General features: G+C 37.1%; 1 protein-coding gene across 3 annotated transcripts in view; it reads right to left on the bottom strand.

Moving 5' to 3' along the window:
* Positions 1–19666, bottom strand: part of LOC106884279 (protein O-GlcNAcase) — a 46498-nt gene extending 26832 nt beyond the window's left edge. For 2 of the 3 annotated variants that reach the window (XR_016244333.1, XM_014935571.3), the window contains exons 1-4: positions 18697–19666; positions 4530–4581; positions 3342–3439; positions 1293–1423 (exon numbers count right to left, since the gene is read on the bottom strand). Coding sequence is in view for 2 of the 3 variants with exons in the window: in XM_014935571.3 (XP_014791057.1) it covers positions 1293–1423; positions 3342–3439; positions 4530–4581; positions 18697–18769 (354 nt within the window). In the remaining variant the exon portion in view is untranslated. Of the gene's footprint in view, positions 1–1292; positions 1424–3341; positions 3440–4529; positions 4582–8691; positions 8853–18696 lie in introns of those variants that run through there. The other variant, XM_089362784.1, reaches the window with a different exon arrangement.
* Between the last annotated feature and the right edge of the window lie 5172 nt (positions 19667–24838).

Here is a 24838-nt window from a genome sequence, read left to right on the forward strand (position 1 = left end):
CAAGTATCACTGAATGAATCATAAAACCTTTTAATGTTCAATACATATAAAGTATCATATTTATAAATAGTGCTACAAACAAAGTAAAGACCACACAACATGTATAGTACAATAAAACATTGTTATAGATGACTACTGCGGCCATTACTTAAAGTTTCACATATCAGAATCAAATAGTTCCGCGGATTCTTTCGTTTTAACAAACCCGAGAGTTATCTCCCATGCTACACACACACACACACACACACACACACACACACACACCTAATTCAAATGTTCCAAGCATATACGTAGCAAAAACAAACCATTTTGACATATCTACAATCCTCCACGAGTCTTTCTGTTATTAAATTAAATTAGAGAAAAATTTCTTCAAAATGAAATAAAATTAACATCTGATATTTTTTAGGCATTTTGTCAGCTTTTGCTTGCAGTAATATGTCATGCCTAGCTTATTCTATAACATTCATGAACATTTCGTTAACTATTGAAAAAAAATTAGATTTTGTTTCCATGACCTTTCCAAAATTATATCAAGTCCCCATAGTTCATTAAATAATTCTAAGTCTGCAGAACTGGAAAAGCACTGGGCAGCAAAGTGCAACTGACCAATATGTGCAGAAAAAATGGAAGTACACCACTGGTATGTATAGCTGATGCATATCATCTGTGAAAATAGTGTGACATGTGACAGTGGAAAGATAGTTGGAAGAGAGAAAGACATAGGAAGTGATGAGATTAGACCTGAATGGGCTGGGCCTCAAAGATATGATGCCAGACCAAAAGAAAAGAGATACACTTTGTAGAACATATATCCAACTCGTTGACACAAAGAAGAAAAAAAGACAATAAAACTATGTGTACAAAGTTTGTTGTTATTGTGTAGTTTCAGATCAGCTCTGATTGAACAAACCTAGGCACAGAGTAAGTAGAAAGACTAAGTTCAATCAACACATTCATAGCTCTGGATAAGTCATGCCTTCATCTAGGTGAAAAACCATACTGTAAATAGCACAGCCAACGTTTCATTTCATTCTATGTGATGTAGCTTAGGCATGTTCTCTCCCCCATTGCTTTGTCTTGGCAAATCATACTTACTTCATGGCATGTACCCCATCCACTGTCCTGTCCAGGTATAGAGCACTCTCTCTCAACTGTCCTGTTTGTAGAGACTCTCATTAAGATGATAATGATCATCATTATCATCAGCACAAATTTAATTAAAAAGAAGGAAAATTGAGTAAAGAAAGAGGGTGGCGAAGGAAAAATAGCAAGAAGCAGCAGATACATACTTGCTCCAACTTCCTCTTCAAGGCAGTGACATCTTTTGTACTGGAATATGTGATATCTAAACCTGGCGAGAGCGCATAAACAAACTCAACATTCTGATCGTGAGCAGCATCAATGAGACCAGTCAGGCAATCTAGAAATAAAGACAGGTAATAACAAATGATTAAAAGGTGACAAACAAAAATAATTTGTCCATTTTTTTCACATCTGACAAACATAAGAATTTGTATCTAAATGCAATCGCTTGTTTTAGCAGAACAGAACGCCAGTAGTCAAGTAGTCTATCAGTAGTAACTTCTCAAAAATATAGTAACAGTTGTATAGCCCCAAGAGACCTAAATGAAATTCTAAGGACAATGTTTAGCTTTAGTCTCCATGGCATTTAGAGCAAATTAGAGCTAGAATCCCCATGTTTTCCATCCTGGATAGGACGAAAGTCTTTCACAACTAACAATCCTAAAACATATGGTCCCAACATAATGTTCCTGACAACTTCATGGACTGAGGTATGCAAAATAAGTATCCCTATGTGAATACATGGAAAGCCTGCATAGGGGGATTTGACACAGAAGCTGGTAGTCCCAATACTTTAGCCACATGACTCCTAGACAATCGCAGGTGAATTTCAATCAAGTATTTACAAACCACTGCTCAGTCAACTGGTAGTGATGTCTTATTTTGTTGTTGGGACACCACCAAAATGTTAGTCTTTGTGTAGATATTTAAGAGAGAGAAGTACACTGGAGTGGTTTCCTATTGACTTCTGTAGGCCTACTTGTGAATATGAACTAATCACTTGCCACCTAACAAAACACGCTTCAGTTGCAATGCTACCTGCTAATAACAGCAAATAAGGAAACCCCTATGTGGACACTCGACTTGCTAGAAATAACAGCCTAATCTTTCTCAAATAATCCATTACCATTTTAGGAAATATAGACTTACATACTCCTTGCCCTCAAGAAACAAGAGTCACGGGTGGAATGTCTGCTTGAGCAGAGTTGACCTACAGCTAAACAACAGTAGCAGCAAATTAAAACCACTGTACAGCACCGATCTAAATTTAAGATCTGTGATGGTAAACCTATGACACCTGCAACATGTTTCAAGTTATTCACTTGGGGTTTTTGAAGCAATGCCATGAGGAAATGTGGTGGATTTTTTTTAAGACAGCACATCTTAAATTTTTAGTTGACACAATCTAACATGGCTAGTGCAATAAAGACTACCATTTCTTGACTGTTTACTTCTGATGATAGGCCTTTCTGCCTGAAACACCTGCAATATCATATAAAAAGCTTATTTCTTACATACAAGCTAAAACTATAACACATGTTAGTGATAATCCAATGACAAGATTACTAAAATTAAAATTTCAATATGCTGGAGTAAACAAAGTTCACCATCTCTGAACTGGGTGAATTGGACTATTGAGAACTGTTACACATCTTGACCTACAATTAAATATGTTAGCAGTGACAGGATATAAAACACTAACTTTATGGGTTGTCATCCATTATTTTACCAAGATGACCATCTACTCTCTCAAATGAAATGGAACAATGTAAAAATGAAACATCTTCCCTAGAAGAACCGTAGGACAACATCTGTAGCTGTAGGAAATTTGAACTCGAAATCACCAAGTTACCAGTCAGATATCATAACCATTTGGTCATTTCACATCAAACTAAACAAAATGGAGCAATTGGGCATAGCTGTTTGGATGCTGGTAATTTGGTATGGTTGACTGGATACTGAACCTGTTTGGTGACAGTACATTTTGGCACTGGAAACAAACACACACACACACACACACACACAAACATTACAATTTATTAATAGAAGATGACTGACATAAATAAAGAAAGAGAGAAAGGATGGAAGTGAACAAAAGAAACATGAAAATGTCTGATGTCAAATAAGTCAGCATCGAATCAGTGATACCAAATAGGCAGGATCAAAATGTCTCATGCCCCTAAAAGAACAAAAGGACAAGACTTTCTTTTTTTACATGCAATAAACAACAAAGAGAAAGAGATAAAGATAGTTACCAGCTTCTTCCACAGAATATAAATCACGCCACATGGCTCTGTGCTTACAATCATCTTTCGGGGCATACAGGTATGTGTTGAGTCCCATTTTGCTCATCCTGAAGTAAATAACAAAAATAATACAGATAGAGAAACAAATAAAGGCCTTTAAAAAAAAAAAAAAAAGATATGGTACTTTACTGGTTGAACCTTAAGGAAGAAAAGGCAAAGCTGAACTTAATGAACAAATACTCTAAGGCATTTTATCCTTCGTTCTTATGACTCCACCAATTCACCTATATCTCTCTCTCACACACACACACACAAAGCAAGAGAGAGAGCATGTGAACTGTGCTGAGAAATAGAATGCTGTTGGCAGATAAAACACTGAGATCAATGAAACAACTGTTTAGGATCTTTTACTTGTTTCAGTCATTAGACTGCAGCCATGCTGGAGCACTGCCTTCTAAGAATTTCAGTTGAATGAATTAACTCCAGTAGTTATTTCTTTTAAGCCTGGTACTTATCCAATGGTCTCTTTTGCTTAACCACTAAGTTATAGGGATGTAAACACACCAACACCAGTTGCCAGGCAGTAAGGAAGGGCTGGCTGGGTAACAAAGACACAAAAACACACACACACACACACAATGGGCTTCTTTCAGTTTCCATCTACTAAATCCATTCACAGACACTTGCTCATGGTGGCATGCAGTGGGACTGAACCTAGAACCATGCCAGTCTCTTTATATTCTGTAACATAGCAGTTCAACAAATAAAATATTGATAAAATAAGTACAAGAATGAAATAAATAACTAAGGTTGATAAGATCTATCAAAAAATTAAGGGCAGTGCCCCATTGTCGCCACAGTGAACTGACTGAAACCAATGAAAGATAAAAGCGTAATAGACCTAAATATTGAAAAAAATTATCTCGAAAGAGATAAAGATGAACAGAAAAATTATCATGTAATTGTTGCAGCCATTTTTACAATTTACTAAAGTATGTATATGAGTCTTATATATTGTTCTTAGACATGTATTACACTATGGCATTAGTGTACAAGCTGTAGCAGCAGCAGCAAAAGACCACCCACTACCTTATCCATACAGCCAATGGCACTGTACAATAGAATACATCAATAAACCAATAAGAAACATTTTCTTTACATAGTTCACAGATGTTTATGAAAACAATTATAATTTACCATTTGAATAAAATTCTTCGTTGATCTGTTGTCCATGGTCTGCCATAGAAACCTGAAAAACAAAAAAAGAAGACATTGATTAGATGGCTGATTCAGTCGGTGTTTACATAAATATATCATATATAGTGAGAGTTGAAAGAAAATGTAGGTTCAGCAATACTACAAACAGTATGTATATTAACGATGGAATATATGGAAAAGTGTCTTCTATTATAGCTTCAGGTTAACTAAAGCTTTGTGAGCAGATATGGTAGGTAGAAACTGAAAGAAGCCCATCATAAGTATACAAATATGTGTGTGTGTCTGTGTATACACGGCAACTTGGATAAGTGCCTTCTACAATAGCACTAGCTAGGTTAACCAATGCTTTGTGAGTAAATTTGGCAGACAGAAACCGAGTGGAAACCCACTGTATACATCATGCCTGTGCCGGTGGCACATAAAAAGCACCTTCTGAACGTTGGACCTCACAGAGGTAGTGACAAGTGACCAAGACTTCTGGCGAAATACTGTGCTTGAGAAGACCTGTCAAACCAAGTGAGATGGTAGTCGTGGCTAATGCCAGCGCTGCGTAACTGGCACCCATGCAAGTGGCACATATAAGGCACCCACTACACTCTTGTAGTGGTTGACGTTAGGAAGGGCATCCAGTTAATGCAGGTAGTTTATCCCTTCTCCCTCCAACTTTTTGTTCATGCAATTGAAAAAACCGCTTTACTTATGGGATGACCCAATATATATATACATGTATACCGTAGACATCATATATTATATTTACGGCCTAGTGGTTAGGATTTTGCATTCACGATCCAGTGATCTATTCCTAGACCTGGTGGTGTGTTGTGTTCTTGAGCAAAACACTTCATCTCACATAGCTCTATGACCACTTTGATATCTGATGCATGGCACACACTGTACTCGTTCAGACAACATCGATTTGATAGAGTGAGAGTGAGCTAATGTGTGGCACATACACTTGATCACCAGAAACAAATCATTTGTGCAGGTCGTTCAAAAAGCTGAACGCTCATACGTCGTCTTCGACATGAAAATCCATCACATAAAAATATATACGTTCGGGATCTTTCTGATTTGACGGGCACCACTTGTTTTCTTAACGAAACACTTTCAAACTTGGGATACTGGTAGAATGTGTCATATAAAACAACTTTTTCTCTTAGCCTTCTTAACAATTTTTTACATGAAATAACTTCGAATACAAAATTTTTTATCTGATCTATAACACAAAGTTTGAAAGTGTTTCGGTACCAAAAACACTACATAAAACATAAATGAAAAGTGTTGCCCGTCAAATCAGAAAGATCCTACGTTCGTGAGTGCGCACGTATGTTTGTGTGTTTGCGTTTGTCCTCCCTCGTCACTACCACCTGACAATCGGTGTTGGTTTGTTTACATGCCACCCCACCCACCCCCACAGAATAAAAAATCAGACTTAAAAAATATAAGTACTGGGATCAATTTATTCACCTAAGCCCACCAAGACAGTGTCCCAACATGCCAACAGTGCAAGGACAGAAACAAGGAAATGATATACATTAGACACTTATGCTGACAATAAACATTAGCGTCACACCAATATAAATACCAGATACACTACCAAGCTGTAACTGTCCCGAAATTATCTACTCTATGACCTAAAATTCATGTTATACCTCACCTAAAAAAACTCCAACATCCTCAAAGTAAATCAATTATATTTAATTATTTTGATACAAAAACACGAAAGATAATAATTTAAACAAATAAGTACACTATTAAATCTTTTTACTATTTGGTCCCTATTAATGGTGTGTATTTATATATAAAACATAAGTGAAATGCTATGGAAAGTATGACAACCAGCACGCGCGCACACATTCTTCACATTAATCATTCATCATATCTGTGCTAGTAAGGCTGGCATAGTTGGTTAAGCTATAGTAATAAGTATGTACCTTGGAGGTGAAAGACACGGGGTTAGTGTGAGAGAGGGTGTACGAGGGAGATGGTGAGAAGGAAGTCAGTAGGTTTGTATTGGGAGGTATTTCGGCAAATTTATGTGAGCAGACAACGGGGAGAAGGGAGATGAAGAAGACTATGCAAAATAGGTTTTGTGTATATGTACAAATCTGTGTGTGTGTGTATGTGAGACGGGAGGAGAGAGAAAGAGAGAGAGAGAGATGAAAAGAACAGCTTTATCTCAGAATGAAAGATAAAGAGAAAAGATATAAATCAAAAAGAGAAAGAGAGAAAGGGGGGGAAAATAGGAAAAGAAAAAGGAAAGGATGAATGAGGGGAGGTAAAGCGGGAAAGACTGAAATAGAATAAAAATAAAACTAAAGAAAAAAAAAGTAGGGTTTAAGAAACAAGAATTTACATGCTCGTGCATGTGTGTGTGTAGATGTGCATGTATGTGTGCATGTGTACGTTATTGCTGAGGGCTTTAAACAACAACAAAAGGGGGGGGGAATAGAAATAAAAACATTTTTTGGAGATGTAAGCAGGTTTTCTGGTTGTAACCGGTCAAGACCAGATGTAGGCTGGTGTAATATTGAAAGACCTGAGGCAGAAAAACATGAGAAACGAAAATATATACACACAAAAAACAAGCACTCTCGTATCGATTACACAATCCAGAAACGTAGATATCTGTGTCTATGCATATATTATATGTATATATGTAAGACAGAAGGAATATGTATGTACACACACATACACATATATCCAGGTTCCTTATAAACACACATATATATCCATGTTCCTTATGAACTTTACTTTATAGAATGAATATAGAACAGAAAGCAATCTTTAACCCTTCAGCATTCAGACTCCTCTGTCAAATGTAATGCTTATTTATTCCCATTGTTTTAAATTAATCACGCATTATCTTGTAGCAATGGTGTTTGTATATTTTTAGCATGACATCGTTAGTGTGTTTAGATCAGATACGACCGGATTAAATGTAGAAAGGTTAAATTTATTTTGTGAAATTCAAATTACGACAAACGTAAATAAACAAAGTTTGCTTTTTTAGAAGCGTTGAGATGTCTTTTAGAAAGTTAAGGAAGTGATTTTAAATTCTCAATCGCAGAATAATGCTAATAATATAGCCTGAACAGGATAAACTATCCCTATTTTGCAGAGAAAAGTGTGGACTCGAACTCACATGGCCGTGATTACATGTGGGGAGAAGAATTTTTTTTTTTTAATTCAAACAAACAATAACATTAATTAATGATTACTCTTTTCAATAATATTCCAATTTTGAACTGCGTAATTTTGAATTTTAGATGCGGTTCTAGAAGTCAGATTAGGTTGAGACTATCAGTTTTAATTCAAGAGCTGATTAAAATTATGAGGAATGTATTTGTCTTGGTTCTTCCCCTCCAAAAACAGAGCAGTTCATTAGTATTTATTTTTCCTTTTATCTGTTTCAATCATTACTGTGGCCAGGCCGGGGCACTGTTTTGACAGTATATTAGTAAATTAAGCTACTTTCAAAATGAAGCCAGCTCAGCTTTTTAGGGTTTAGACATTGTTAATAGACTCCAAAATGAATATGCACATCTCTTCTTAGCCAGGGAAGTTTGTAATACTTCGACCGTGCGAACCAAAGGAGATGGCGACGTAGACGATAAAGGCTCCTTTTTACCATGTCGCACGGTCAAACACAAAATAAGATACATATAAGATAGTTGGCTCTTCGTGAGAGATACGAGCCATAGTGCCAGTAAAAGAACTTAGGACAAACTCAACCGTTAGATATATAATGAGAGTAAGTTTATTAACAAAGTGAAACTGTTTGTGTCGGTGTGCGCGTGCATGCGACATATATAATTAACACAGTAGATAAGTCAGGCCTTCGTGTACAAGAGAAGGTATACAACAATGTGAAGTGACGGACAGTCGTATAAGCAATAGTGTGTGTGTACAATATGTGAGAGTACAAGTGTGCGTGTGAGTGAGAGGAAACACAGAACATAGAAAGAGTGTCTGTAACATAGACAGTAAAAAGTCTTAAACACTGAGAATAGAGAAAACCAGTTCGTATTAGAGTTACACAAGGAGATAGAATGTTCATACGCAGGAAGTTGTGGCCAAGGAGCAGAGCTGTAGTATCACACTATGTGTGTTGAGCGTCGAATGCTGCGACCTGTGTTACCTGGTATAGTATATTCTGGCTGGTTAGTTCTGACTATTATTCGTGAGTGGAAACAATCCACTCAACAGTGTCGAGATAAAACCACTCTTGTTGGTGTTGCTGGCGACGACAATGGTAGCCAGTGCATTGGTGGTGAAGACGTCGGCGCTGGAATTGGCTGTGTTCTGTACGTGGGTGGCGAAAAAGAGCTAACCGGAAACCCAGAAAAACTCTCTATCACGTGACTTTATCACAAAGCCAAGATTGGACGTAATGCCCTCTTAGCAAGCAGAACATGGGGACAATTGCCGCGCAAAAATAAGAATCAATCAGGATGATGGACAGAAAGGTCCAAGGTGAAGGCTAGATGTTAGCAGCTTCGTTATCATTTATGAAATTGAATGCCCGAGAGAGAGAGAGAGGTTTCACTACAAGATTATTTATCAATAATGAATGGGTGCCCTATATATGGTAAGCTTCAAATAGGATGTACTGTTGCACAGATAAGCCACCACACATAAAACTGGAAGAGGGTTTCTGGTTAGGACTAGACTTTCTTGAGTTGTCTCATACTTATTTCCAGCAGTTAAGTAAAACTCAAGCAATGTAGTCTGAAGTGTTGCAGAAAGACAAGAAAACATGAGATTTGAACCCATGATCACAAAACAGACAATCACAATACTTTAAGCCATCTCGTCTCGTCTCTCTCCCCCTCTCATATCATAATCATCATCATTTAACATCTGCACACAAATATATCATTATTTTACATGTTCTTGGGGTATTTTTCCTCCTAAGCTTGCATGGGTCAGACAGGTCTTTTTCCAACACAGCATCTTCCCACTTGTGAACCTTTGTCATCTTCTTTGTGAGATTCTGTCTCCTGAGATAAGCCTTCACCAAGTTTTACTCTATCTTACTTGGTCTTCTACAGCAGGTTCCTTCATTTGGGTTGCATAACACTTCTTTACCCAATTGTCAACTTGCATATCTACCATACAGCTGTACTAAGCCTTCTCTCTGCATACAACATCTGGTTTTTCTCACAGTCAGTTTTTCTCTTGCAACTCATTTGTGCTTTGCAGTTCAAGCACACTAACATTACACATCCAGCAATCACTGACCATCCTCAAAGCAACCTGAGTGTGGTAAACAAACCTTCAAAGCCAGGCTATTGCAATTAAAAATCCAACTATCAAAATACATGACCTTCTTCACCACACTTAATGGCTGATATCAGATCAAAACAATTGAAGGCTCACTCCAGAATCAGGTCAATATGTAACTTCAGTGTTTTGGGGTAATTGACAATTAGAAAATACATTTTGTTTTGAGTTTGTTCTTTAAATTGAGAAAGTGAAGCAATAAAATTTAAGTAGAAATACTTAATGTTTATTAACTATGTGTGTGTGTGTGTATATCAAGTATATTGTTTAAGCACAAATACACATATTGGCTTGAGCTAATTATCTACACCTAGTTTCTTAGCAACTACCAGGCCATAGAGCATGGTACTATGCCAATAAATGTAAAATAAAGTGGCTTGTTCTTAGCTAAGAATATCTCTCCAGCCAGGTACAAACCAGAACTGTACCTGTACCTCATCTAAGTTAACCGTCTTCCAAGTCAGTTGCGCTGTAACTCTTTTTGTTGCTTTCATGACCTGGTCATCAATTCGAGGTCTCAGTCATTATTCCTTTCAATAACACCTCCTTTACCCTTGAAGCAGATTATGACAATGCTGCTGTATCAGTCATTGGGGATGATACCTAGTATTATCTAAATCAGGGGTTTTCAAACTGTGGTCCGCGAACCACAGGGGGTCTGCAAGGACAAGACAAGGGGTCCATAGAAAGCCAAGACAGGGGGTCCATGCAGAGCCAAGCAAGCACATCCTTCTCACTGAGTACGTATTAAGAAAATCCTGTGTGTATAATTGACAATAAACCTATTTGTTAAATACTGTTAAATAAATAAATGTAAAAATATATGTTATTTTAAGCAAATAGTTATGTATAAATTTCATAAGCGTTTATAAGGGGGTCCCTAAGGTAAAGCCCGAAATATAAAGGGGTCCGCAAGTCAAAAAGTTTGAAAACCCCTGATCTAAATGATTGTATGAGTGACTAGTACATGTCCTACTTCATTGGATATTTTCAGCATCCACACAACTATCCATCATAGCCCAGATGTTTTACCTGCCTTCATCCATGCTTTCAACCATAATGCCGTCACCTCAATAGCTGGTTTTGTTTTTCTTACAGTAGTCTCTCTCTCTTCCCCAAGCATTCTTCATATTCAGCAACCTCTTCTAGCAGCATTTCCATGCTTTTTTATTCTCAATGTCAGTGAGGGCCGGTGCACAGCTATCATCATGTACACACTTTCCTTCAATGACATCCTGGTTCATACCAATACACTGTTTTGCAAACCTCATCTCATGCTTCTAATCCTCTCACCACAGAACAAGACAAACTTCTTCCTTTCCACTTCCAAAGTATATCTGATATGTAGTTTCTCTCTTTTAGCTCGCTGATATTACTCATTATCCCCCACTTCTTCCAAATATTCCATGTTTGTCTTTTAAGTTTTTTTTACAGCTGTACTGTATCATTCCACCAACATATCACCTTCTACCTAGCTGGAACCTTGCTCCATCCACAGATTTGGTTTTCAGCAAACAACAGATAGCCTTCTAGAGACCCCTCGTGTATATACATATATATACGTGGGGGTGCTGTAAAGTTCCTGGTTTTAAGGGTAACACATACCTATATATACATTTTATATGTGTATACATAAGTATGTATGTATGTGTGTACACGCATGTATGTATTATGTATCCACACATACTTACAGGGCATATCTATACACATACCTATTCACACACAAGTGATCACTTCAACACATGGCACACAGTGCACCTGTTCAGCAGACAATGTCAATTTGATGGAATGAATGAACTAATGTGCAGCATGAACATTTGATCACTAGAAACAAATCATTTGTGCAGGTCATTCATTAAAAGCTGAATGCTCCTATGTCTTTTTGAATGGGAGAGTCCATTATATCATTTACTAGCAATGCATCCCAGCATTGCCCAGATGTTATGCTCCACAGCCACATTGTATTATTCATTTCTTGCTTATGGGCAGAATCAGCACGGTTGATATATAGTGAAGTGGATTACTCGCATAATGGAAGTTATTGTTTGTTTAAAAGTGAAGGATGACCGGTATAATTTGCATGGGTTTGCATGAAAGTGTTTTCTGCTCTTAAGAGGGATCACAAACTATGTATTGTTTCATTGTATAAAATGGGGTTAATACAATTTTGCCCAGAAATTACATTTTCACAATTTTAATTTCCCCGTCCCCACTGCAATTTCTTAATTTGTGACATTTTTACGAATTCTTTTTTATCCACATAGAAAAATAGAGATTGCAAATCTGCGTAATACTCTTCACTCTCTTTTACTTGTTTCAGTCATTTGACTGCGGCCATGCTGGAGCACCGCCTTTAGTCGAGCAAATCGACCCCAGGACTTATTCTTTGTAAGCCTAGTACTTATCATATCGATCTCTTTTGTCGAACCGCTAAGTTACGGGGACGTAAACACACCAACATCGGTTGTCAAGCGACGCTGGGGGGACAAACACAGACACACAAATACACACACACACATATATATATATATATATATATATATATATAGGGTTTTCGAGCGAGATCGTTGCCAGTGCCCCTGGACTGGCTCTTGTGCGGGTGGCACAAAAAAGACACCATTTCGAGCGTGGCCGTTTTCGTGCGGGTGACATGTAAAAGCACCCACTACACTCTCTGAGTGGTTGGCGTTAGGAAGGGCATCCAGCTGTAGAAACTCTGCCAAATTAGATTGAAGCCTGGTGTTGCCATCCGGTTTCACCAGTCCTCAGTCAAATCGTCCAACCCATGCTAGCATGGAAAGCAGACGTTAAACGATGATGATGATGATGATGATGATGATATATATATATATATACATATATACGTCTACCAAGTCCACTCACAAGACTTTGGTCGGCCCAAGGCTATAGTAGAAGACACTTGCCCAAGGTGCCACGCAGTGGGACTGAACCCGGAACCATGTGGTTGGTAAGCAAGCTACTTACCACACAGCCACTCCTACACGTAATATATATATTTTTTAAAGTTTATTCTTTTCTCGAAGAAACACTCAATGGCCCTTCGCCCACCCATCACCTACCTGCTTTCAATAAGCTAAAGCTTCCCAATGTTTCACTTTCATCTGATGTTTCATGCATTTACAGAATTGTACTGAAATAGCAGACATAAAAAATATCAGACCACCACCAGAAAACCTGACATGCTAGAAACAACAGGTAAACGACAATATTTCTGAAGAAACTTCTCCGTTTTCCAAACAGCTAAAAGTGAAACATTGGGAGTTTGTAGCTTTTTGAAAATAGTGAGGTGATGGGTGTATTTCTGGGATGGAGATTTTAGTACTTCCTTAAGAAAAAAGGAAGAAGAAAATTCGCAAAGATTCATACTCTGTTTTTTTTTTCTCCATGGATTACTGAGAAAAAAAAGTAAAAATATGAAGGAATTGGGGTGGGGAAGGAGAAAATTAAAATATTGAGAACATGTTTTTGGGGAAAAATTCTAACCTGTATAGAAAACATAGAAATCAGATGAAATTTAGAAAAAAAAAATGGGAGGACACAAATGTCACCTCAGACATGCTAGAAACAACAGGTAAAGGACAGGGTTTCTGGGAAAACTTCTTTTAAATTTATATCGAAGATCAGGTTTTTAAATACGCTCATCACAAACACGAATTACAGAGTAGAAAAAGGTCATTTCAATTGGATTTGAACTGTAATTTTGCATGTACACATAGCAAAAAAATGTGTGGGGCACAGCTGAGCAAGAGACCAACAAAATTCCTTCTAACACCAAAGATGAACTGAAGGCAAAGATTATCACAGCATTCACCAACTTAAACAAGGAGACCATCCAGAAGAGTTGCAGGGGATTCTGAAGTTGTCTAGAGGCCGTGGTTGAAGCCAATGACAATTTTATTGAATAAATTTACTCTTTAATATTTCAAGATATTTTTATGTAATTTTGGCAAACATATCTGTTAAGATGAGATGTCAGTGTTATTTTCGTTTCTGCATAATTTAGACAACAATATATTCACCGCACTCTGTACATATACACATATGTATCACTCAGTTACTGCAACTGCCTGACAGTACAGCACAATATTTTGGATTGGCTTAAAAAGACTAAGCAGTGCAACCAACCCCACATATACATATAACCATGGATTTTCCACGACACAGACATGAGTTCCTTCCTGAACAGGACTTGACTTCAATCCCAGACACAGATTGTAATCTATTTGTCCAAAACCTGACTTGCTCTACATGAGATTTCATGACAGCATTTATTGACTGAAAAGATGGCCTACATCTGTAAATAAGTGGCAGTCACCACACACACATATATATATATACAAACAAACAAATATATACACACGTGTATGCATGTGGATGTGTGTGTGTGTGTGTTTATATATATATATACCTAGACCGTGTCCTCGCCCCCCCCTAGTGGCTTCTCTCCCTTCCCACATTCATGACACTCACCACGCGCTTCGTCTATTCAACTCTTTCTCTTTCCCTCCCGGCCCTTCTAAGCTTCTCTTCACTCTAGACATCCAGAGCCTCTATACAGTGATCCCCCACGACGAGGGGCTGCGTGCCCTGAAGTTTTTTCTTGACCAACGCCCCAACCCACAACCCGACACCTCCAAAAGGAATGAAAAAGGCATTATTATGATTGACCGTTGACTGAACACTATTCAATTTTTTTTCTCCGTGTTTTTCTCCTTGTCTCCGTATTCTTTCTGTTGAAGAGCGTAGCTCGAAACGTCAAAGACTTTCCGTATTCCCGAGCGTCATACTAATATATACTTTTGTTATTTACACCACCTGTCCTCGTCTGTTGTTATTATTTGTATATTCTCCCATATATATATATATATATGGAGAGAGAGAGAGAGAGAGAGAGAGAGAGACACATACACATACATAAGAATGTATATAATTTTTTAAATTTTCAATTGGCAAAAGTTTAAAAATAACACTCAGCTTATTGCATCACTATCATTTCTGGCAATTAAAAATGTGTGTAAATGTACACATGTATGTATACACTCATATTTCGTATGCCTTTGTGATTTAGTTCAGCACCGTACTTGACACTTACCATCCAAATAACAGTAATTCCAATAGCTTATGTCTTAGTGGGATGGGCAGATTTTAAATTGAGAACAAATAGAGACGTAACCAAAGAACTGCATAGAATTTTTCAAACAATTTACTTCTCTCTCTATAGTACCAGGCCAAAAGGAGATGGATGAGTCGCCTAGCTCAGGGGTTTTCAAACTTTTTGACTTGCGGACCCCTTAATATTTCAGGCTTTACCTTATAAACGCTTATGAAATTTATACATAAATATTTGCTTAAAATAACATCTATTTTTACATTTATTTATTTAACAGTATTTAACAAATAGGTTTATTATCAATTAAAAGATTTCGATTAAAAAACATATATAAAATCAAATTGCCCATATAAAGTATTTGCTGTCCACAGACCCCCTGTAGTCCGCGGACCACAGTTTGAAAACCCCTGGCCTAGATCAATAGTAGCGCTTGACTGGTTCGCTTTTTCATTAACGACCTCAGCAGGATTTCTACTCAAAATGTTCAAATAATAATAATGATGGTTACAAATTTTGGCACAAGGCCCCAGTCCTCAACTGGTACTTATTTTATTGACAACCCTTAAAGGAAGAAAGGCAAAGTCAACCTCAGACTGTAAAGACGGGCGAAATACTGTTAAGCATTTTACCCGGCATGCTAATGATTGTGCCAGCCCGCCGGCATGCTAATGATTGTGCCAGCCCGCCGCCTTTAAATAAATGCTCTTTCTATGGTCAAACTAAAGCGTTTGACCCGGTGGGTAAAGAAAAGATAAAATATTCTAACAGGTGTAAAACAACTTGCTGGGAACGAATATGAAGAAAAAAATGCGCGCTCGCGAACGGGGTTGGGTAGGGAGAGGCCTCGGAACATTCACGATGTGAATGTTCCGAGACACCTCACCTGAGCCAAGAAACAAGGTGGGGGGGAGGTTAGTTGATTCTGCTAACAATCCAGCCAGCTCGATGCAATAGTACTACTAATCCTTTCTACTATAAGCACAACGCCTGAAATTTGGGGAGGGGAGGGGCTATCGATTACATGACCCCAGTACGTGACTGGTACATATTATTTCATCAACTCCGAAAGGACGAAGGGCAATAATAATAATAATAACCCTTTCTGCTACGCAAAGCAAAACTAATTTGAGCAGAATTATTCAATATTTGGATATTTTGAAGCTGTTTATGTGGATAAAATAATCAGTACAAGGAATTATTTTCTGCACTCTTTAAAGGAAAAGTTGACTAGCCGCCAAGCCTATATTATTGCGTAATCTACATATATACACTTGCCAATGTATGTATGTATGTGTGTATGTATGTGTGTGTGTGGGTGTGCGTGCGTACGAGTGTTGATAATTTATATTTAACATTTTTACCGTTTATATTAATCATATACTGTAAGTTTTAATTACGTTTTAATATTCATCTTGGAATTTAACGTTTTATCAATTTTCGTGATAAAACACATAAAAAATTATAAATCACATAACTGCTAACATTGGCACAAAACCAGAAATTTCGGGTGAGAGAAAGAGAGAGAGTCGATTAAATTTGTCTATAGCGCCTGGAAGGTACCGTATTTTATCGAACCTGGAAGGAACGTAGTCACGGGATTTGATCGCAGAACGTAAAGAAAAAAAAAATTAAAGATGTAAAAATCGATTTATTAGAGGGACATTAAGGCCTCAAATTTACATCGATCTCGGGACTTGACTGATACTTCTGTTTCAACGAACCCGGAAAGAATTAAAAGACTAAGTTGACCTTGACGGAACTTGAAATCAGATCGTTGAGTTTAAATTCCGCCGATGTGAACTTCGCCTTTCAAAATTACCATGTCGGTTAACTAACATTCAGTTTTATATAATGACACAATGCCACATATTTCGGTAGAGATTACAATCGCTTATTTGACTGGCACTGAAGAAAAAGAAAGATTATTGTGCTTTCTACCAAAATCACATTTTTTTTTCCCCACCGAATTCAATTTAATCGGCCACGGTGTTATTTTATGGAAAATGAGGATAAGTGGAAGACATTGTTAACCAAAGAATGGTTTAAACTCAGAAAATAAAGGGACATAACTGAACAGCACAAAGCATATTGTCTGCAACTCTAACGAGAAAGCCTCTACATGGTTGCTCAAACTGCTAGAAATAGCAGCAAAATGTTCTCAAGTTACACCGTACCGTCTTCGAAAAACTACATTGGGTAATGTGGGATTGGATTTCCTCCCCACAGGAAAAAGACAGGAAATGCTTTTAATCGTAGTCTACTCGATCGCAACTCACCAGGGATTAAAACAACAATGATAACGGTACGAGCTTCCAGCCAAATCTTTCTCAGATCACTCCCTATCATCTTATGTAATGAAAAAATACGTTAAATAATGTAATCCTACATACATATCCCTAAATCGGCGCAAGGGTCACGCCTGGAATGATTTTTGATTAGAGTTCTGCTCCATCAGGTTGAGCCTGAGGCTAAACGATAATGATGATTTCATATAAGTGTATATAATATATATATATATATATATATATATATATATATTCTTCAAATTTCATAGAGAGGAAGAAAAAAGTTGACTATTTCAATCCAGTACACATTTCGTACCCTTATCTATTCTGGTAAGATTTGAACTCAAAATGTAAAGGGACATAACAAAACATAGCTATTTTAACGGAACAATTCCACCATCCAGTCCTAACAGAAAAATTTATTCACATGTAAACCGTCCTCTTTCAGGATTTGAAATAATACTTGTAGCTGTTTCACCCCTCAGATCAAGCTTGATCGAGTAGTAGACCTATAATCTTATTATCAAAGACTTTCCAGCCGTGACCATCCAGTCTTATTGTATATATAATGGATTACATTGCCCAACGTGTTCGTTCTTTATTCGAAGACGATAAAACGACAGGGCGTAATCTAAGGGGTAAATTTGACAGGTCGAATGATTGCGCAAAAGCTCTTCCGTTGGCGTATGCATATATATATATATATATATATATATATATATATATATATATATATATAGTGTAGAATGTCTTAATTATCCCATTGGTCTCTTGATCTCATCCTTTTTTTTATATATACACACGCTAATACACGACCCATGTTATATTCCCTATTCATGTTACAACCACATCTGGGGCAAAACTAGTCGATGTACAGCACTTACTCGGTAGTACCTGTATCTTTAGGGTCTGGTTGACTCCATTACCCTTCATAACCTATATATATATATATATATATATATATATAATTTTTTAAGTATTTGTGGAAAATTCCATTTAAAAAATATCCATTTTTTTTTCTGAAAGCAATGAGGAAACAATGTGTCGCGGGGACAGCACACTTGTGTCTCGATGTCATGTATGATGATGATAAAAGTAGATGTTCTGGTAGTTTGGAAATATGTCCTTCGAAGTCCCATACCTCATGAGAAAAGAAAGAAAAAAAAAAGAGCACAGAAGTCCCGGGAGTGATGGCAAAAATATTTTTAAAATTTTTATTTTCTGGGGGAAAAATAAATTTCAGAATTGTAAATCACCTGCATATTTATTTATTTATTTATGGGTTTCAGCCAAGTGGCTGTGGTCAAGCTGGAGCACCAGCGTGAAAGAAAAAACATGTAAGATCGCCATAAAGACGTTATTGAAAAATACAAAAAGGGGGTTGGTAAATGTAGGTATGTCATTGACAAAACGAGTATTAATATAAAAGGACGGAAGGCCTTACCTTCTACAACGCCACAGGTGAAATTCCCGTTATTGGGTACCATCAGACCGTCTTCACAGTCCGTACCCGTCATCGTTTCGTCCTCCACCGCCACCCCGCCGTCGTATTGCTTCTTATATTGGTGGTGATGATGATGATGTTGACGGAGTAGATGAAGGCGAAGCTGCTGCTGTAGATGATGGCGATAGCGGTGGTGGTGTTGTTGTTGCTGGTGGTGGCGACAGTTGGTCTCGTAATAGTACGAGTAACCGCAGCGATTGTAGTTACGGTGTTGCTGGTGACGGTGATGACCCTCTTCGACTCTTCGCTGATGGTGTTGGGAGTTCGAATCTGGGCTCTGCTTCTTCGGAGTGTCTCTAGAAAAGCTGTTCTTGTCAGAGACAGATGTATCTAATTGACTGTTCTTTCCACGACAGAAACTGTTCACGAGCCCTATGGTTGTTGATAACTAATCTTAAACCGATTTTCTTTTTTTTTTTTTCAAAGGGTTTTAATAATTTTCACTTCTATAAGAAGATTCGTTGGATCTTTCTTTTTTTCCTTTGTAGGAAGGGAGCCTTCTTGGATATATTTTTTCCTTACATCGAAGCCTTCTTCCAAATTTATGGAATTAAATAATTCATACGATCAGTCTGTTAGATTGTCAATCAAATAGTTAGTTTGTCTTTTCTTTTACTAAAATCAGTTAGTAATTCTGAAAGGAATATTTTGATTTTTTATCCACAAAACTTGGATACTGGTGATCTCTTGTTTTCTTGTAGATGTCCGACAATGGAAGAAATATATACAAATATATATATATTTACATATAAATAAATATTAGAATCCCTATAAAGATAGTTGTATTTGAATTTTCACACAAAAAAAAACAAAATTCAGGAGAAAATAAAAGGGGAAACGGGTTAAAAACTTGACATATGAAATGTACACATATATAGCAATGGCGACGTCTCTTTGCTCGGTCTGTAATGGCGGCAGTTAGAATTGATAGGAGTGGTAGTGATAGTAGTTACACGGGTCGTGGTAGCAGCAGCAATTGAGCGGCGGCTGGGTTCCACTCACTGGATTGGGAGCTACGGCTCGGCTGTGTTGCTGCATCTTGTTTGTTGCACTTGGCTCCTGAGGCGGCCGCTGGGTTGTTTGGGTTGCGGCGGCTCGGTACACAGCCGAAGTTCAAGTTTTACGAGGGTGACGGTGGAGAGGAAGTTTTTTTTGTTTTGGTTGCAGTGGATGTTCTTTCTTATGGCTACGACGGTGACAACGGCTTCGATTGAAAGACGGTGGTGGGGGGTGATGTTTTTTTTTTTTTTAATTATTTGAACTCAGGTAGCGGCGGCTGGGCTGAGACTTCCGTTTTTTTTGTGATTTGTGTTGCTACTAAGGATGAGGTAGTAGCTTGGCACGGGACAGATCAGGCTAGATTCGTCTGGTCTAAACTAAAACTAGAATTATAGTAAATAAGGAAGGGGCGGAGGAGTCGTTACGACGACGGCTAAGATTATTGTTAATTGATATTACTTAGTAGAAAGGAATGCGAAAGAAAAGGTGTTGCAGTTTGGTTAAACTTTATTAATCATATCTGCCTTTCCCTCTTTCTTCCTCTCCATCCCTTTACATTTTCCTTATTCTTTTCGCTTTCCTCTCTTTGTCGTCTTCTTAATTTCTCTCTCGCTAACCCTCTTTCTTTCCTTCTCCCCCCCTCTCTCTCTCTCTCTACTGTCTTTTTCCCTGGGACAAGATGTTTTTTAACTGGAAACATCCAGCTTCGAACACTACAACCTCTTTTCCGTTCTTTGATGGGTGCCGAGGACACACAACACACCAACAAATCCTTGTTTGCGTGTATTCTATTTTTATTTTTTCGGCGGATCTTAAACACCACCAAAAAAATTATTTAAAATATTGTATAATTACTGGACTTTGAATTGTTGTTATGATATAAAATAGGGGACTTAATATCCGTTAGGGTCAGAGTTTAATGTTGGGATTAAACTTTTTTTTTTTTTGACGCAAGAAAAACGTCATTATACAGTAAGATCGATGCCAAAAGGTAATTAAATTTAGTTATGTTTTCGTCGTGTCAATAATTGACAGGTGACAGGAACGTGACGAGAGTTTGATACACATAAGTAAATATGGAAAGAATAAAACTAGAAATAAAAATTATTGATTTCTGGTAGTGACTTAAGGGCATGCATCTTATGGAAGAAATATAGTCGATTATATTGACTTCAGCAATCTGTCTGAGAAAATATATCAGGAGAGCATTCTATATACTATATACAAATACGTTAATGTCTTTTAAAGGTAAATATAACGAGCTGAAAAACTTCTATCAACTGAGCTCATTCAAATGATAAATAAACAAAAAAACTCGTTAAAACTATAAAATACTAAAACAGCAGTAAGGGGGATAACTCAAAAAAGATCAGCCGATGGAAATTCTTAGTATGAACAGATTGGAATTGATCTCGTCTTTAAAGTAACGGGTGGTATTCGATTTTATTAGACTTCGACAAAGTATAGTTTACACAATTGTCAAACTTAAGAGCGGCATCTGATGGGATGGACGTCTCCTACGCGTTTACGAAACTTCAAATCATATGGAACCAATTCAAACTGTTATTATATATATATATATATATATATATATATAGAGAGAGAGAGAGAGAGAGTATGATATGGTGATTTAGGCACAAGGCCAGCAGTTTAGAGGGTGGGGCTAGTTGATACTATCGACCCTGGATGGATGAAAGGCAAAACTGGCTCGGCGGAATTTGAAAGCAGAATATAATAAGGCGAAAAAAAAAACCGATTCTGCCAGCTTGCCAACTTTTCCTTATAAATGATACTATCTCGTAAACATTCATACATACACAGACAACCATTCATTCATACACAAGCACAGTCTTTACATTTGCGTCTTTACGGTATTTAACCTCTTATGATGAATAGCAGCAATATGGCTGAGAGAAAATAACTTGAAAGCGTTCTACATATTAAATGGAAATAATATTAATGTTTCATATAAGTAAGATAAGTTAATTCGAAAACTTCGATCAACAGAGGCTATCCAAACAATCAATAGACAAAATCTCCAACGAATGAGGCTGAAAATCTTGACAACAAGCAAGGGAGGTAACTCCAAAACAATGATCGAAATTTTAATACTAATATAGACGAAGCTCAAGAGAACTGCACTATTTGAGTTTTCATGCAGTACTTGGATTACGTAAATCGTAATTCTTCATCACTTTCTAGTAAGGTCAAAGATGTATTTTGAAATCGATGAAGTTGTGACAGAGGTCAGATTGATGACAAATCGTGCAGTTTTGCAGAGCAACAACATCAAACAATTCTTCAGGACAACAGTGGATGTTCAACAAGAATGTCTCCTTTCTCCAGTGCTTTTCAACATCTTCCTGAGAACATCATGCAGGAGACACTTCAGGAGCTCCACTCCTCTGTTTCCATTTGAGGACAGCTCATTTCCCACTTAAGGGAAGCTCTCCTTCAGTTTGGAGAGTATATGCAAACTTAGACAGTACATAACCTCATCAGAATTCGAGGATGCCTTAGCCAGATCAAACTCATTATTTCTAGACAACCAATGCCAGTGTTTCCCTTGGAAAGAAATCAGAGTTGTCCTAGCTAAAATTATGATATTAATCTCATCTTCTGTTACATCCAAAACCTTTCTAGCCATAATAATAGCATTCATATACATGCTTCTGTGTGTGTATGTGGGGAGAGGGGTTTCATTCATCAGACCTGTGTCTATGCTGGGGTACTGCCTTCAAAGATTTTAGCTGTTATACTACATATTTATCGATCTCTATTTATTTGACGACATCAAAGGACACCATAAATACAGACATGAATACACACACACACGTATGACTCTGTGTGTGTGTGTGTGTGTGCATGCCCATATTTGTATTTATGGTGTGTCCCTTTATACCTTAGCTATCTGACAAATAAAGATCAATAAAATAAGAAAAATAAATACAAACTAAAATAAGTTCTGGGGTCAGTATGGTAAACTAAAAATTTTCAAGGCAGTACCCCAGTATGGCCACCTATTCAGTGACTGAAATCAAAAAACAGAAAAGCTGAGAAAACCCTTCTCTCAGACCTTAACAGAGAACATTATAATTTTAGTTTCCAGCATTCCAAGACTAAGTCATCTACATTCACCACTAGCGTGCCTATTATTTGATAATGTGCATCTGTACAAAGCACACTTGGTAGCAATTAATTATGTCTATTATTTGTCAACTGATCTCTTACATACACCCATGCACGTGTACACTCACACGCACTTCTTCAGACAACAGATTGACTTGGCAGATGTTTGCGGATATAGTTACCAATATATACTCAAACCACACCCCCAATAAAAACAGAACCCATGAACAAAATTAGAAGTAGAACCCCAAGAGAGAAAATACTTGTGCAAAGAAAATCTAAATATTAGATAAATAACTTAATCGACAGCAGCAGCAGCAATTCCCACAACCAATAGCAACATTTGAATCAAGAATACTTGAATGAAAAAATATTATCTTCAAACATGCAACATCCACACACCACCTTGAAAATAAACGCTATCTACTATTCCCAGCCCGACTTACACAAGCATCATTATACTTATTGTTGTTGTTTGTTCCTTCTTGAGCCATGCCTGGCTCATAAAGATCGGTTTCCCAGTTTCATTGGTGTATAGGTTCCCCACCTGGATGGGACACTAGTTCATCGTAGGTGAAGAAAGAGTGGGAGAAAAGTTGTGAAAGAGTCAGCAGAATTTGGCTATAACCTTCTGTCAGAGCTGCATGAAGCTTAGGTGTTTTGCCCATAAACACATTCATCACCCAGTCTGAGATTGAAACCCATGATTCCTCAACTGCGAGTCAGCTGCTCTAACCACTAGGCCATGTACCTCTACATTATACTTATTGCACCACACTTATTTCTTTTTATTAGTATTTATTATTAATTATTGTAGGCCTATTTATATAGACATATGATAACACCAAGGGTATCTACCTACAGTCCAAGGCCCCAAAGGGCTCTTATTCTGCCTTGCAAAATTTCTCTTGGAGGTCCTACCCATTTGTTACCATCTTTCTATTGAAGTACACTGCTTTTGTACACTCCTCCTTCTCCTCTCTATCATCAGAGGCCTCCAGTAGAATGTCTCTAAATTTTTGTTGGTTTTCCGGGTCTTTGAGCTTCCATATTCTTCTTTTCCAATGTGGTTTATATTTTTGAGTCCCTCTAGCCCTAATTCTGAAGTCACTAACTAGTAGCCTATGTTGGGGTGTGTGTGTGTATACTAGCTACACTCTGTTGGGCTTTTAAGATAGCTCTTGCAGAGGGCTAATTGGGCCTGTGGTCTAAAACTAAAGAGAGCTATGATAATAAAACATTTATTGGTATCCTACCAATATGGTATTACCTTACCAATATAGTATTACTTTAAATTCAGTTTAACCCTTTCGTTACCATATTTATTTTGAGAAAATAACTTAGTCATCATTAGCTAGTGTTAGGAACATAAATTGTGACAAAGGTTTGGTCGAAGATTTTAAATCAAAACTTATGAAAACAAGACATTTGTATTACAGAGCCAGAGCCAGTTTCAGCCAGGTTGGTAATGTAAGGGTTAAATGAAAAACTTGTAAGTTCAGAAATTTTTGGAGTTCTTTTAAAATTTGAATTTTCAACTGTTAGCATACAACAGATCCTCATCCAGACCTGATCCCAATACTGGATGTTGAAGAATCAGATGAAGGGCAGATTTCCAATCTTGGGGTCATCCTGATTCCAAAAAGATATATGTCTAGGTAGAGCAAATGTAGACTGAGATACAGGGGTCCCAGATGGACAGACAGACAAAATTTCATGTTAATTACTATAGATGCACACACACATATACATTCATAAAATTATATATATATATATATATATATATATATATATATATTGAAGATGAATTAAAATGAAAATGCCACTTTTTTAAAACATTTTTTGGGTGTTTTAATTAATTTACATGTTTCGGATTTTTTTTTAAAAAAACGAAAGATGTAAATTAATTAAAACACCCAAAAAATGTTTTAAAAAAGTGGCATTTTCATTTTTA

This window comes from Octopus bimaculoides, chromosome 14, assembly GCF_046866305.1.
Source record: "Octopus bimaculoides isolate indiv1 chromosome 14, ASM4686630v1, whole genome shotgun sequence".
Taxonomy (NCBI): domain Eukaryota; kingdom Metazoa; phylum Mollusca; class Cephalopoda; order Octopoda; family Octopodidae; genus Octopus; species Octopus bimaculoides.